Here is a 16435-nt window from a genome sequence, read left to right on the forward strand (position 1 = left end):
CCAATTTGCTCAAGTCTGATAGGAAGTAGCGCGAAAATTAGCGATCAGTTGCCCTCTCAATCATGAAGGCATGCCTTTAGTCACACAGCGTCGATATCACATGCAGTCGATCAATCAATCCATGTGTCCCTGTTTTCAGAAGAGCTCCTCGGTTCTCCTGTGCTCCTGATACCAGGAGTCATTTTTGCTGAAATTTCTCCGATTCGCTTAGTTCTAAGAGAAAATGGCGGGAAAATTAGCGATCACATGCCCTCTCAATCAAGCAGGCATGCCTTCAGTCACACAGCGTCGACATCACATGCAGTCAATCAATGTGTCCCTGTGTTTAGAAGAGCTCCTCGGTTTTTCTGCGCTCCTGATACTCGGAGCATGCATGCCTTCAGTCACACAGCGTCGACATCACATGCAGTCGATCAATCAATCAATGTGTCCCTGTTTTTAGAAGAGCTCCTCGGTTCTCCTGTGCTCCTGATACCAGGAGTCATTTTCGCTGAAATTTCTCCGATTCGCTTAGGTCTGAGAGAAAATGGCGGGAAAAATAGCGATCACATGCCCTCTCAATCAAGCAGGCAAGCCTTCAGTCACACAGCGTCGACATCACATGCAGTCAATCAATGTGTCCCTGTGTTTAGAAGAGCTCCTCGGTTTTTCTGCGCTCCTGATACTCGGAGCATGCATGCCTTCAGTCATACAGCGTCGACATCACATGCAGTCGATCAATCAATCAATGTGTCCCTGTTTTTAGAAGAGCTCCCCGGTTCTCCTGTGCTCCTGATACCAGGAGTCATTTTCGCTGAAATTTCTCCGATTCGCTTAGTTCTAAGAAAAAATGGCGGGAAAATTAGCGATCACATGCCCTCTCAATCAAGCAGGCATGCCTTCAGTCACACAGCGTCGACATCACATGCAGTCAATCAATGTGTCCCTGTGTTTAGAAGAGCTCCTCGGTTTTTCTGCGCTCCTGATACTCGGAGCATGCATGCCTTCAGTCATACAGCGTCGACATCACATGCAGTCGATCAATCAATCAATGTGTCCCTGTTTTTAGAAGAGCTCCTCGGTTCTCCTGTGCTCCTGATACCAGGAGTCATTTTCGCTGAAATTTCTCCGATTCGCTTAGGTCTGAGAGAAAATGGCGGGAAAAATAGCGATCACATGCCCTCTCAATCAAGCAGGCAAGCCTTCAGTCACACAGCGTCGACATCACATGCAGTCAATCAATGTGTCCCTGTGTTTAGAAGAGCTCCTCGGTTTTTCTGCGCTCCTGATACTCGGAGCATGCATGCCTTCAGTCATACAGCGTCGACATCACATGCAGTCGATCAATCAATCAATGTGTCCCTGTTTTTAGAAGAGCTCCTCGGTTCTCCTGTGCTCCTGATACCAGGAGTCATTTTCGCTGAAATTTCTCCGATTCGCTTAGGTCTGAGAGAAAATGGCGGGAAAAATAGCGATCACATGCCCTCTCAATCAAGCAGGCATGCCTTCAGTCACACAGCGTCGACATCACATGCAGTCAATCAATGTGTCCCTGTTTTGGAAGAGCTCCTCACCTCAGATGTTCCCCTGATACCAGGAGTAATTTTCGCTGCAATTTCTCCGAATTGCTTAGTCTAAGCAGGAGCGCCTAATTATAGGCAACCAATCTTACATCTACGCGACACGGCCATCAGTCGTAAGGCGCTCCATCGATCAAGCTCCTCGCTTCAGATGTTCTCCTGATACCAGGAGTAATTTTCGCTGCAATTTCTCCGATTTGCTTAGTCTAAGCGGGAGCGCCTAATTATAGGCAACCAATCTTACATCTACGCGACACGGCCATCAGTCGTAAGGCGCTCCATCGATCAAGCTCCTCACCCCAGATGTTCTCCTGATACCAGGAGTAATTTTCGCTGCAATTTCTCCGATTTGCTTAGTCTAAGCGGGAGCGCCTAATTATAGGCAACCAATCTTACATCTACGCGACACGGCCATCAGTCGTAAGGCGCTCCATCGATCAAGCTCCTCGCCTCAGATGTTCTCCTGATACCAGGAGTAATTTTTCGTTGCAATTTCTCCGATTTGCTTAGTCCAAGTGGGAGCGCCTAATTATAGGCAACCAATCTTACATCTACGCGACACGGCCATCAATCGTAAGGCGCTCCTTTGATCAAGCTCCTCGCCTCAGATGTTCTCCTGATACCAGGAGTAATTTTTCGTCGCAATTTCTCCGATTTGCTTAGTCCAAGTGGGAGCGCCTAATCATAGGCAACCAAACTTATACGTATGTGACACGGGTTTTCAGGCATAAGGCGTACCTTTGATCGAGCTCCTCGGCTCAGATGTTCTCCTAATACCAGGAGTAATTTTTCGCTGCAATTTCTCCGAATTGCTTGATTCTAAGAGTAAGTGGCATGATAGCTAGCGATATGAAGAGAAATACGATAGATCCAACGACTTGTGCATGTTGGAGATCCTTCTAAACCTCAATTTAATGCGGGGCTTTCTGAAAGTCAAACTCAATGACATGAGGTATTCGACAAATAAACGTTTTATTCATTTATACAAAATATTTACAACGTTTTCCACATTTACATGTATATCATTTATTAAAATAATTCGTTTTGCGTCTATGATATATATATATATATATCCTATATACCTAATAATTAATATACATAATGTGTATATGGGGGGATGTATGTGTATGTACATTTCATCAAAATTATTTTTGGTTGAAAATGAAACAGTTACTTAAAACTCAGTTCACAGCATTCAGACAAAATGATCTGTTACAGTCATATAAATATTTGTTAATTGCATTAGAACGTTGTCGATATGAACGGCTGTCAGTGGAATCAAATTTCAGAATAAGTTGAATCGCCTAAAATAATATGGGATAATTACAACAGACTTGCCGACAAATAATTGATTCGTATTTGGTACTAATGTGTTTCACAATTTCAATAAAACTTGTATACTTGTCACGGTGAATGATAAATTACATCATAGATATTTAATGAATCCTCGAATACAGAGGTCTTTGGGAAATTTTCGATATTATATACTCTATATCTGAGGTCGTCGTCGAACGATTTGACATCTTTGGCGACCGGTTCAAAACAATTAAATCAATTCTTATTGCTTCTTAATGAGCAATTCATACCTTTGTTCTTCATAATTATATTACAATTAATCGGAGGCCCTCGTCGTTTGATCCTTCTCGTTCGAATATTCACAAGCAAGTCGTATCTCAATTATATTAATTACCTTGACAATTAATATTAATTACTCTTTAATTAGTCTTAAATCGAACTTACACCGTTCACTATACATATATAGACAATTAGCCTGTCACATACGTGATTTATACACCTAAAATTTACCTTAAACTGATAGTAGGTACACACTCGTTAATAATACAACAATAAAACTCTGTTATAAACACAGTATATATATATATATATATATATATATATATATAATGAGCATGAGTGCGTGCAGTCTCGAATTAATCGTAATATTATAATATATAAACAAAGGCTTTGTGCTGATAGCTCAGAGCTGACTAGATGAAGGTGAGAAACAATATAAATTATTCCCTTCTGCTTGTTTCTGAATCGTTCTCTAGAACATATAGAGAGAAAAAAAAATATATATATATATATTTATATATTTATAAAGAAATAAACATAAAAATAACATAACGATTTGGTTGAACAGTATTTCAATTGTGATAAAAACTGCAAAAGCAATAAATATCCTCCAGGTACACAGTGTAGGCTTTACGCTCATGTGATAGTATATTTTTCATATGTAAATGTATGGCTGATGTATGATTCAATGATAATCAACACTGACAACATTAATAACATTTAATAACCGTGTAATATAGTTTTGTAGGTATAAATGACGAGCGATATACGTATAACGAGAGCTTACCTACAGGTAAGTAGTAGAATTTTGGCCAGTGACAGTTTCATTAACTCTCCATAAATTAATCTCTCGACCTCTGATTCAGACGGTTAGAAAAAAAAATCCTTATTGAAAACTGATAAAGTAGCGTAATTTTTTGTTTTGATTTACACGCTATTTTGAGTATTGAAATCCAAGTATATTAATTATATAGATACATGTGAGATCGATGCAGCAGCAGATCCGAAAGGAATTCGAACTTCGTATAGAATAGTGCTATACGATTATTCGAATAATCGAGTTTTTCCGCCTAATCAATTAAGCTAGAATTTCTGTTAATCAATTTATCTAATCGCGGGTTAATTGGCGTGTGAACCGAAATCGTCGATTAATCCATTAATCAGAGAAACGATTTCGATTAATGGATTAATCGAGAAAACAAATAATTGGACAGCACTGGTATAGAACGTATTATCATGAAAATTGATTGTTAAGTTATTCAACTTAATTCAACTAATAAAAGGGAACACGATAAATATATGGCACAATTTTGCTAATCACAACCGATATTTAACACTTTAACACGCGGGTATAAAAGAATCGTCACGATCCGTCTGTTTGTTTTTATATTTGAAAAATCTTATCGAATTAATCTCCATTTTGTCTTTTACCTTTCAGCAGTCACGGCCAGTCTTAAATTTTAATATTATGATGCATAGTGACTATATTAAATGATAGTTTATTACGAAACGACGACAGAACTCTTAAATTAGTCTTGACACTCACAACGTAATTTATTATCCTACATGCAACGACCGTTTCTGTGATTATAGTGTTATTTATTCTTTTTTTATTTTTCTCTTTTGATCCCAAAATGTCTTATTCCCTCGGTCGCGAATACGTAATAAATATTACATAAACTTACATACGGTTTTTATAATTATGTTATGAGAGAAACTCGAGTCCAAATTATTCGATTCTTCGAAATCATTAAACTACACCTTCGGGTATTTTATTTAAAATTTTCTCGGGCCATTTTAAACTTATCGTCCATTCGATGGATATCCATTATTTCTGGCCCCTTTGATTCTACCTAAATTATCTGTACAATCGACCCTCTCGCAACGTATTGTTGAGCCAGTGATAAATTTTACAGTATATCATCAATAATACGTATATTTTATCGAACGCGGTAGTAAATTCTGCATGTAACTTTCTTGCCACATTAACAAGGCTGGTTCCCCAAAAATCGATACTTTTTATCAATTTTATTACGACATAGTCATACATTCAATATTTACGAAATTATTATATGCTCAAAGTACGAAGATGTATAATCAATGAATCATTTCAAATCGATTCAAAATTGATGAAAATCTAGTTTATACGTTCAATTCCACTGTTATGTGCATGGGCTCATTTTCTTCGTAACGTGTTTTTTTTTCTTATCACGTCAATATCGTTAAATATTCAATTTTCTAATACTGCACCGATATTCATAACGATATAATAACAACAATATTGAATTGACTGCTGAGAAAATAGAAATCGGTTTCAATGGTTTTTCGGATAAATAAATAATCTTCGAATAAAATGAGCAATCGTAAAGTAAAATGAAACGTATTTAATAAACCGAAAAAAAAAATTAAAATTATCTTGGTGGCTCTTAAATAATGGTAAAAAAAAAAAAAAACTAGTGAAAAGTATCGATTTTCGGTGCACCGAGTCCTCGCGTAAGTTGATTTCCACTCACACATAACTCTCCTGTTTCTTTCTGATTATACCATCGGTGACGGAGGAGAGGAGCGGAAGTTTGAGCTGTTTTTCAACGGGGTTGTTCGGCGTTTTGACGCTGCAGCTTTTATTGCTGCTGTGCCTCCGCCAGAAGTCCGAATGATTGGAACTGCAGTTTGTCGATCCTGTTGTGTAAGTGCCCGTTCTACCGGGAGCCTTCTTCTTCACGCCGATGCCACAGAGCCTCAAAAATCCCTCGCGAAATTTCGTCGACATAAGATTGTAGAGGATCGGATTTACCGCCGAGTTCAGATACAGCATCACCCTGCTGAAGTAAAGGACGCCGTAGTAGCCGTCGATACCAAGGCCGATCATCGAATCCTGGGAGCCGCAAATCACCCAAAGTGTAAATGCCCTGAAGGGCAGGAGGCATACGAAGAAGCTGAGGACGACGGTTCCCAGCATGAGGACGACCTGCTTTCGATACTTGAGCAAGTTGTTCGCAGGACCTCGACTTATCGTCGGGTTAGCCATCAGGTGTCTCGCTATTATAGTGTACAGGATAACGAGGATGAAAAGCGGCACGAAGAAGAATATCACTATCGTTGTTACGAAGAACGCGCTCCTCCATGCCTCGTTAGCTTCTATGAGGCAAACCGGAACCAGCGATCCGTCGGTGTACATCTCCATGTGATAATCGGACATCAGGATACTCGGACTGTCGACAAAAAAAATATTTATATCATTTATTATATTTAATTTAAAAATGCTGATACACCACATTACCGGAAAAAAAAAATTTCACACGTATGTGACGAGCTTTGAATGTGCGGACAACTTTGTTACCGGCTAAAATTTTTCACGCGTATGCGGTGGGTTTTGAAAATGCAGATAACTATCTTACCGAAAATAAATTTCACGAGTACGTGATAGGTTATGAAAATGCACAACTATCGTTCACAACTATTCCACTGTATCATGCGATTTTATAAAATAATTACATGTCATAAATTCATTCAAGAATAATTTTTGTCACATTGTTAATTGTTAATACTACGTATATTTTGAAATTGTTATTTGGTTGATTAATTTCAAAACCCGAATTTTTCAATCAGCCAGTCATCCTTAAACTCCATAATTTTATACTTTTAATTGGAATAACTTGTATTGAATAATTTTTCTACAGATAATTTGCTGATTCGTAGATTTTTATTGATTTATAAGCTCAAGATTATTGTTACACATCATTTTTAGGAATAAAGAAAATTGATTGTGTTCGCTTGCATGAGCCGATGCTTCTACAATTAATTGTAAGCCTTAATCGTTAAATTGTAAACGCAGATTGGCAATTTCTACCTATAAATGCTGTCGTATAAAACAGCCGATCGATGAAACGATGTTTGTATAATATAAGTATAATGTAAATTATTGTATCAGCAAAACAACTTATACGTACGTAGCTCCTTAAAATCCTATAAATATTAAAAATCGTTATTATTGTGATGTTAATACCGTAAAGTTGCTTGAATTTCATGTCCACAATTATTACTGCCATACTTATCACAATTATAGAATATTGAAATAATTATTTAAGAATAAATTTATGCTCTCGGAAGCCTAACTATGCGTAAATATAATTGTAAAATACTTTGAAATTATTTCCTAATGCAGCACTTCGTGTTAATACCGTAACATTATACCCTATCAATTGAAACAATCGCGAAAATGACGCATTTCCGGATCGATCAATTGTCGCGAGAGAACCGTTTCAGCTGGGGCGAGACTTTTTATTTTTGTCACTTTGCGAGACGACACCAACAATTCTCACTTTGGAGTTCTGTGATCGGTCTAATCGAATGATGTCGTTAGTTGAACATGGAAATTTGTTTCAGTCTTGAAAATTTAATAAAAAAGTGTTTTCCGATTGTAAATTTTTTTTGAAAATAGAGTAGAAATCTTTCTTCAACATTTGAACACAAAGATTTTCAACATAATCGAAGTCAAACCGCAGCTATTGGCAAGTTTTATAAAAAGGGGTAAACACTAAGAACATTTAATACTCGACTTTCAATAAAAGGTTTACCAACGAAGCAACGTATTCAAGTGACATTCGAGTAAATGTGAAAATTCACTTACGACTTACACAATTAATAAGTAGGATTAAAATTTTTGTAAAGCTCGATTCGTAATGCTGCAAATAATTATGTGCAACACTTAATTATCGGTTACTTAAGCACTTAGGCGTATTAATTATGCTATTGTGTTGACCTTGATTAGTAAAATCAAAAATTAACGTAGTTAATGCGAATAATGTAGAATGTGAAAAGATTTTCATTGCCTAATGCAAAATATACATATTACAATTAATGCTGTATTTTTGTTTTTTTTTTTTTTCGTTTTCGTTTTTTTTATACAAGTCCATTGCGATGATTGTCTATTTACATACAGAATTATAAAAACAAGACGTTCCAGTGAATTTTATTGGAAATTACACGGGAACCATTTTTGAAAAATACAATTCCGTATTAAATAATTGATAAATATAATTAAATTGAAAGCATGAGTTGAACTCTATTTGCTCGAGTTAATTATACATACGTACACCTAACTTTAACGTATATTTATAGCTAACAGGCATTTAATCTGTAAATTCTATCTGGATTAAAAAGAAAAATTTTCCAAGTTACATACAAATATCATTTCGTTTTGGCATTATTATTCCAGATGCAATGTATCCCATTAAGTAAGAAGAAAACGAACAAACTGAGAAAACATTTATTTTCCACGTTATTAGACACGAAACTTTGGCACACCGGCAATTTGTGTATTTTGAAATCGCTGTTTTTCATTCAAATTTCGATTTCGAAGCTCCGAGAAGCGAGAGAGGAAAAAAATGTACTCGTCAAACAGGTATTTATAAAAATTCACAGACTACCTTAATATCACGACGACAGTTGAAACGATGATAATAATTGTTATTGGCAAAGTCCGGAAGTGGGTCGAGTCGACCTGGAATGGGCAATACGCGTTTATACGTGCACGTGGGCCTTTTTCAACACGAGAAAAATTACCCAAGTGCGTGGAAGAGAAAGTGATAAGAACAAATAAAAAAAAAAAAAAATAACAGCAACACGTTTGCGAGGTCGAGATTTCCCTCAGGGATAATTTTTCGTGTGACAAATTTTTTTTTTTTTTTCTACCTATTCTAATATTAATTGCGAGACATAATACTCGGGTAATTTTGCTCTGGGGGTGTGCATTTTTTCTTTTGTTTTATTTCATCGTTATTATTATTTATTTATTTTTTCTTTCATAAGAACGGCTGAATCATTTGTCAGTAATTTTTTCAATAAACTGTCGATGCTAGAAATTATTTTTTTTTTTTTTTTACGAACGAATAATCTTCAAGCAGTGACAATTGTCAGAGTTACGAGTTGTTGGAAAATTTGGTTTATACGCGATGAATGTTGCAGCTTGTTGAAAATTATTGTAATACAAATTTAAGGGAGGGGGGGGAGGGGCGGGGAGGATATTCGATATCCGATCGATTCTTCTCACGCCAAAAAACGCACGATTTTCGGTATGCAACAAGCAGAACAAGCAACGCCCTTAAAGTGGTGAAAATCCTGAGTAAGACCGATAATATTGGAACTAGTTTTATACGATATATTATTTATACGAATAATAAGACAGGCTTACGTAATAATTATATTTTAATACACAATTCGAGCACCAGAAAAATTGTCGCAATGTGATATTGTCACATCGCATGTGTGTCAAACGATCCTCCTAAGCGTACATACTTCGTTTACTAATAATACGGGAAATTCGATGAGAAAAAAAAAAAAAAAAAAATTTAGCTAATCGCATAAAAATTAGCTTATTGCGTACAAAAATTGCATCAATTGTGAATAAAGAATCAAGATTTATGGTTAAACTTGAGGTCCGAAGGGTCGACAGTATCGCCGCTCTTTTCGCGACAAAACTTCGAGTAATGTTTCGGGCCAGTTCGAAGACGAGAACCAAAAAAATAACCAAGAGTGAAATTTACTCACTTTTAAACGAGAAATAAGAAAATTCAATAAAAGATAGACGGTTCAGTTTGATGAATAAAAGTTGGGCCTCGATGGGCCCGGCAGAGGCCCCGTATCCAAAAACTGGGACGCTCATCCGCCGACCTCCTTCGTATACTAAAATTTTTGACCGAAAATATTTTTCAATTCAATGCCTAGTTTTCGACATATTCGAGCATAGTTTTAAAAATCGACTACACTGAGAGAAATTTCCTTGTCTAAACAACGTTCTCGTGATGTCCTTCCTTCCTCGTGGCCCACCTCGAGGGCCTGCTCGCAGTGACGGTACTCCTGAAGGTGTTGCTCTCAACGCGTCTGGGTTTCCGTATACCGCATAGTTTAAGGAACCCAATCCTGAAGCGGCTGCTCATCAGGTTGTAGAGTATCGGGTTTATGGCGCTGTTCAGATAGAACATTATCCTGCCGAAGTAGAGGAGGTTGTAGTAGGCCTCCATTCCCAGGTCGAGGGCGCCGTCGGGTGAGAGGACGACGAATAGGGTGAGAAGCCGGAAGGGCGCGAGGCAGACGAAGAAGCTGAAGACGACTGTGAGTAGCATCAGGACGACTTGCCGACGCGCCCTGGCTTGATAACTTTCGCCGCAGGAGCTCGTCGTCGACGAGTCCTTGACCAGGTGACGGACTATAACCAGGTAGAGGCCTAACAGCAAGAAGAGCGGCAGAACGAAAAATAGGATTGTAAGTACTAGCATGAAGGCTACTTTCGCACTCGAGTTCATCTGCGTCTCGCACATCGCTACCGTCTTCTCCTCTCGGCTCACTTCAACGCCCGCAGAAATCGCCGCCATATTTTCATACTTCGTTACGAAGACTATCGGACTGCAATCAACCAAAAGGAAAGCAATTTTTAATTCACCTCGGATCATCGAAATTCCCTCGACGGGTGTCCGATACTTGGGAGGATCGATATTCGGAACGCCCGATGTACGGAAATTTCAAACATGCGAGACAAAAAATATACAACCAAAGACGAATCGTTCGAAGTATTGGTCTTTTTTTTAAAGTGTCACTGATTTTTAGTCATTCTGATCGGTCACACTTTCAAAATCAAGATTTTTCGAACAATTCATTTTCAGTTGGTTTTCGTTACCAGTCATTCTGATCGGTGACACTTTGGAAAATAATGATTTGTGACGATTCATCTTTCGCTATTTTATTTCGCATGTGTATGAAATATCGATATATCGGCCATTCCGAATATCGATCGTTCCAAGTTTTGATCACCGACCAATTCCCTTGCCGAAAGAAAAATAAACACCGCAGTTTCGGATCGATTTCAATTTTTTTTATTCCTTTACACTCGTCACGGAAAATATTTTAGATCGAATTTGATAGCGTTATGATAACGGTCGAAATATCGTTCGAATTACGAAAAACAAAGAAAAAAAAAATATGTACACAGATATATTGACAGGTTACTTAGATGTCGAATAACTGTTCTTACTTTCTTACTTTCATACGATTTTTTCACTCAAATAACGCCTCGACGTCAATTTCATCCCTTAAAATTTCAAACGGGAAAAAATCCCTTTTGCGAACTGTCGGTGAATTTCCGTCCGTCAGAAAAGCTTATTTCACAGACTTTCTACGATTTTGAAAGTAACGTATAAAATTGGACAAAAAAAGTTGAACAAAGTAACTCACGGTGAAATGGCTAAGGATCCGTTCACGTATGATTAAATCGATAATAACTGTAAAAAATGAAAAATTTTCACACTGTACGCATAACATATAATCAGACGGAATTTCAACTTATTGTGTATAATTATATTCGAGATTTTCTTCGCGGAGTTAGCTGTCAATTTCTTTGTTACAACTTGATTACTTATTTCTGTTTCTTCACCGAACCTGTCAAATTATTATAAGATTTTATTTTGACACGGAATTTAGCCTGTATATTATTTCAAGAGAAATAGAATCGCGTAATTGACGTCAAAATGATCGCGATGGGATAATTTGATCATCGTGAATCTTGTCTCAATTTGCGAAATAACAAAAAATAAACCGAGAAATAAATCCCCGTCCATTAATCGTTGTTTACAAGACATGCTTCTGCTTCTTATTGACGCGTCAAAAAGTGTTGCAAACCTCGCGAAAGAAAAAAAATCTGTAACAACCGTTGAGTAAATAATGCCGATGAAAAATTCTGTGGCTTTAATTTTAGGCGCCCGAAACTTGATCTCCCGATGAATGGATACCTACCGAAAAACTGCAAGCAAAACATAAAAATATGTTACATTTATATTGGAGAAAAAATTGATATCCTCCAAGACAAGAGTCGGATATTGATAAGAGAAATATAGTGGTAAAAAAAAAAAAAAAAAAAAAAAAAAAATTGAAAATTACAAAATTAAGACGAAACAATTACGAAGGAAAGCGAGGTGCAAAAATAGAAAAGTGCGAAAAGCCTATAACGTGTAATATTATACATGATGTATAAGAAAATACGCACGTGCGCATTTTGCCGGGATTAATACCAAGGCAAAAGAAAAAAAAGCCTCAAGTCCAACACTCAAAATTAGTCTCAAAGAACACAATACTATATTAGCATACTTCTGCAGACTGATGCGAGTAAAAATTTTGCAGGTAACTGTACAGTGAAGTTCCGAAAGCGCCTAATTCCGAATTATTTTGTGGCGAAATTTGTAGCGAAGGAATCAAACCTTGGAGAATCAAACAAAGTTTCGAATGGTCGGAAGGCCGGCGGCACAAAGTTACGAAATGCAAGATTTCGAAAATTCAAGTTACGATAGAACAAAGTTCCGAAAAGTAAAGTTCCGGCAGGGTAATATTACGAAAAATAAAGTTTGGATGAAGTAAAATTCCGATAATTAAAATATAATCACACGGCCTAGTTTACTAAGCGGGTTGTTGTAAGAAATCGGAAAAAAACGAAAATCATTCAACGAGTCAGAAATTCACAGAACCGAAAATATTCCATCATTTAGAATTTCGACGTTTCAGATTTTCAAACTTTCTCATTCTCGCACTTTCCAAACTTTGACTCGTCGAGTTTCGGACCATTCGAAACTTTGATGTTTCCCGAAAGTTTGATTTCGTTCATTCAAGTTTCGCCACAAAAAAAAAAAAAAAAAAAAATCGGTATTCAGTGCTTTCACAGAACTTTTCAAATTCGTATCTTCAACCCCGCCCCAAAAAGTTCGACTATTATATTCGCAGCTCTGATTCATACTAACCAATTAATGACACCGAACTTTTCACAGTTATTCATTTCACACGATTCTTCGTCATGGTAGTGAAGAAAAAAAAACATTGCTGCTATTCGATTCAAAATTCGATTCAAAATCACCAGTTCTAATTAGTCAAACGTAGATTGTGAAATTACTGCGACGTGAAATGAAGTCGGTAGTTCAGAAAAATGAAACGCGAATTCGTTACTTAGAAAAGTAAGAGAGAAACGTAGAGTAAAAAAAAAAATAAAATAAAATAAGAAGAAAAGAAGAAATGGGTAAGTTAGAGGCTATCGGAGCACGTATATCATTGATGCGTTTAACGATCGCCGTCGTAATCCGAGAAAATGAGACGGCGTAGGTAAGTATACCGAATGCCACGAAGATCAGCTATATATATATATAAGGCATTCGCGAGAAATAGCTACTGATTAATCACAAGACGTCAACATATCGGTTTCGGTACCGAAAAACAAGAGGAAAGAATAAAGAAAAATAAAATAAAAAATTGTCAAGAATTTCGGTAAAAGAAAAAGGCCTTGAAAGCTTTCCTCGGTTTTGCGAATAGAACATTTTCGCGGGTATTTTTTTTCTTTTTTTTTTCCACGTCACAATATTTCACCGTTACACACCGTAGTAACGAAAGAATTTGATTACGGTAACGACGTTTCTGGTTCTGTAACAACAAATCGTTCTTCGATAGGTGTAAGAGTGTAAAGCGAGACGACGGGGGGGAGGGAGGAAAAAAAAATCGTTAAAACCGATGGACGAAACCTGAAAGATTCGTACGGGGTCGAGTGGACGTTAAAGGCATCGAGAGGATCGAAGATTGACGTCCTCGTCAGAGATCTATTATAGATAAATCCTCGGTGAACACGAATCCATTAAATTTATCTACACGCCTGTCGAATACGGGGTGGATCACCTGGATCACGTGGATCGCGCGGATCACGTATATATTACATATTCACAATAGGCGTATAAATTGTATCTCCGACTAGTATGAGTCGATGTGAAAAAAAAAAAAAAGAAAAAAAGGGTAATAACAAACAAACTCGACGAAGAGATACAACCGTCGAAAAATACCGCCTTTCCATCATTCCTTTGAAAAACGTCAAATCCGGCTTTATTATTCCGATGAAAATTAATGCCGTGAAATATAAGCACCGTGCTCGATGAAGCGAGCCACTTAAAATAGATACGTCGTACTTTTTGTGAACGTATCACGATCGTGAGGATCCTTGTCGAGCTCATTTCAGTTCTATTCATCCGAGATTCAACCACATTTCGTAGCAGCTTCTTTGTACGCGGGTTTGTTTTTTTTTTCGTCGTCTTAAATTCCACTTCGAACGTTGTCTAGAAAAATCTTACTTCGAGAATGCTTTGCTTCGGGTAATGCGGACTTGGTCAAATTGCAGGTACTGGAAAACCTCGGATCGTCTAGAGTTTCCAAAAGAGCAGACGGTTGATTCGATGCAATTTTCATCGCAGGGTCTGATACGAAAATAGAACTTAAGCTTATCGAAGAAATAACTTGGCTAAGTATTTCAATAATGCGTCTGGATTCTGACGCATTTTTACTTGAGAATGTGGATTGTTATTTTTTTTTTTTTTTTTAGTCACGTCCCGACGAATCGAATTTTTTCAAAAGTATCCAGTTAGCCGGTACAAACAGTAAAAATCTGAACTGAAGCAGGTGAATCAAATCAGCGAGACTTGACTTATGCGTTGAGCAATGTTCCGATATTTTTACACTAGGAAAAAAAAAATTGTTTAAATTACAGAGAAAAATGAAAAAAGATTGTACGAGAAAAACTTCGCGGCTATGTTTGGGAAATTTATGAGCCTGTGCGATGAAAAAGGATAGTTTCACGGTGGTGGGGTGGAAGGCACTTTATTCAAGGGTGTTATCAAATTGGCGAGCAATTTAAAGTCTTTGATTAGACTAGAATCTGGTTATTTCTACGAATAAACATCGTGGAGCGTATCGATCGGTCCGCAGTTAGTTTCTCGTCTTTTTTGCACGCATCGTCCCACGTCTAATGATCTCGTTTCCATGGAATATCGAACGAAGACAGAGAAAACTAATCTGAAACACTTTAGCCTTTTTCTTTATTGTCCATCGACGATATCATCTACATAGACCTCCTGTCATGCCAACGAACAGAGTGCAGGATATCGAATTCTAACGTTGCTTGCTTTCAAGACGATTTTCGACTCGGCCGAAGGAAGGGATTCTTACTTTTCACTTCACGTAGGCGTAGGGTTTCAACCCCTTTTAAAACTAATCGATCAAATACCGAAAAGCTCGAGGTGCCTCGACTTTTTTCATTTCCCTTGGCCATTCTATCCGATCGAATAAATAACAAATAACGAAACCCGCAATCAAGTTCTCCGCGAAAAGAAAAATACACACTGGTCTTCGTACTTACGTTGAATTTGGAAAAGCTAGTCAAAAGTTTTCCACTGCCGAGAAATCGGGGGAAAAAAAAAAAAACGATTTTCCAAATTTTCCACTCCCTCGATGATACCGAAAATTCTCGAAAAAGTATAACGGAGATTATTGAAGTTGTAGAAACGTGCGGTGGAAATTTATCCGACAGGTCGATCTGTCCGAAAGATTTCGCGAAAATTTTTTAATCGTTGTAAAATAAATTTACGACGCGGTTTTTCCGGTTCGTTTTATTCGCTGGTTTGAATGACTAACGTTTATCGTTGCCACAACCGTCTCTATATGGTCTCAACCAGTAACGTATCAAGATTTACGAACTGTTGCGCAAAAGTGAACAGCGCCCCGACCTTTCGGATGATAATTTACGAGGCAATTCAAGTCGGTAAGGTGTAAACGCATAAAAGATGAAAGGGAAGTGGTGTAAACGATGTCTGGGTAAGATATCTGGATCCAGGATTAATTCTGAAATAGGTTTTCCCATTTCAGGTTTGAACAGTCAAACAGGTCGACACACTGCGTCGTGTTTATTATCCGAACGGAGGATGGACGATTAGGGTGCTGGACAGTCGGCGATGGAACAGTTCGAATGAGCCAACTGGGGGAAAAAAAAGGGTAAGGATAAAAGGAAGTCGAAGGGAAAAACGAACTAGCCGAACAAATCTTACAAGCGTATCGTGACGGTTTCGTATTGCTCGGAAGGGAGTCAGTCGCTTATCGATGATACCGACAGGGCCGTACTTAAGGGAAGGGAGAAACACATTTTTAGGTCAAATTTCCTGACAAATGTCGTGCAAAATGAAAAAAAAATCACTCTTCTGATAAAAAAAAAAAAACAGTTCTCCCACCTTCACGAGGCATTTTTTACTTTTTTGCTACCTCACGGAGGAAACTTTGTGACGGTGAAAATTTTTTCTTTCCAGTTTTCGATGTCGATGTGTTCGAAATGTTAAAAAATATCTAGTAATCGTATTTGCGAAAAATGTCAGGAAGAATTTTACGACATTTTGACAATTTCGAAAAACCGCTGTGATCAAATTATTTTCCAATAATTTTACGATTTTGTAAACAAAAGA

At 37.4% G+C, this 16435-nt stretch overlaps 1 protein-coding gene across 2 annotated transcripts in view; it reads right to left on the reverse strand.

The window, feature by feature from the left end:
* Positions 1 to 2527: 2527 nt before the first annotated feature.
* The window catches only part of ETHR (ecdysis triggering hormone receptor), a 68209-nt gene continuing 54301 nt past the window's right edge, over positions 2528 to 16435 (reverse strand). The window contains exon 6 of one of the 2 annotated variants that reach the window (XM_069137863.1): positions 2528 to 6346. In XM_069137863.1, the coding sequence (XP_068993964.1) occupies positions 5644 to 6346 (703 nt within the window). In that variant the 3' untranslated portion in view covers positions 2528 to 5643. Of the gene's footprint in view, positions 6347 to 8002; positions 10539 to 16435 lie in introns of those variants that run through there. The other variant, XM_046634768.2, reaches the window with a different exon arrangement.

This window comes from Neodiprion pinetum, chromosome 7 (assembly GCF_021155775.2).
Source record: "Neodiprion pinetum isolate iyNeoPine1 chromosome 7, iyNeoPine1.2, whole genome shotgun sequence".
Classification (NCBI taxonomy): domain Eukaryota; kingdom Metazoa; phylum Arthropoda; class Insecta; order Hymenoptera; family Diprionidae; genus Neodiprion; species Neodiprion pinetum.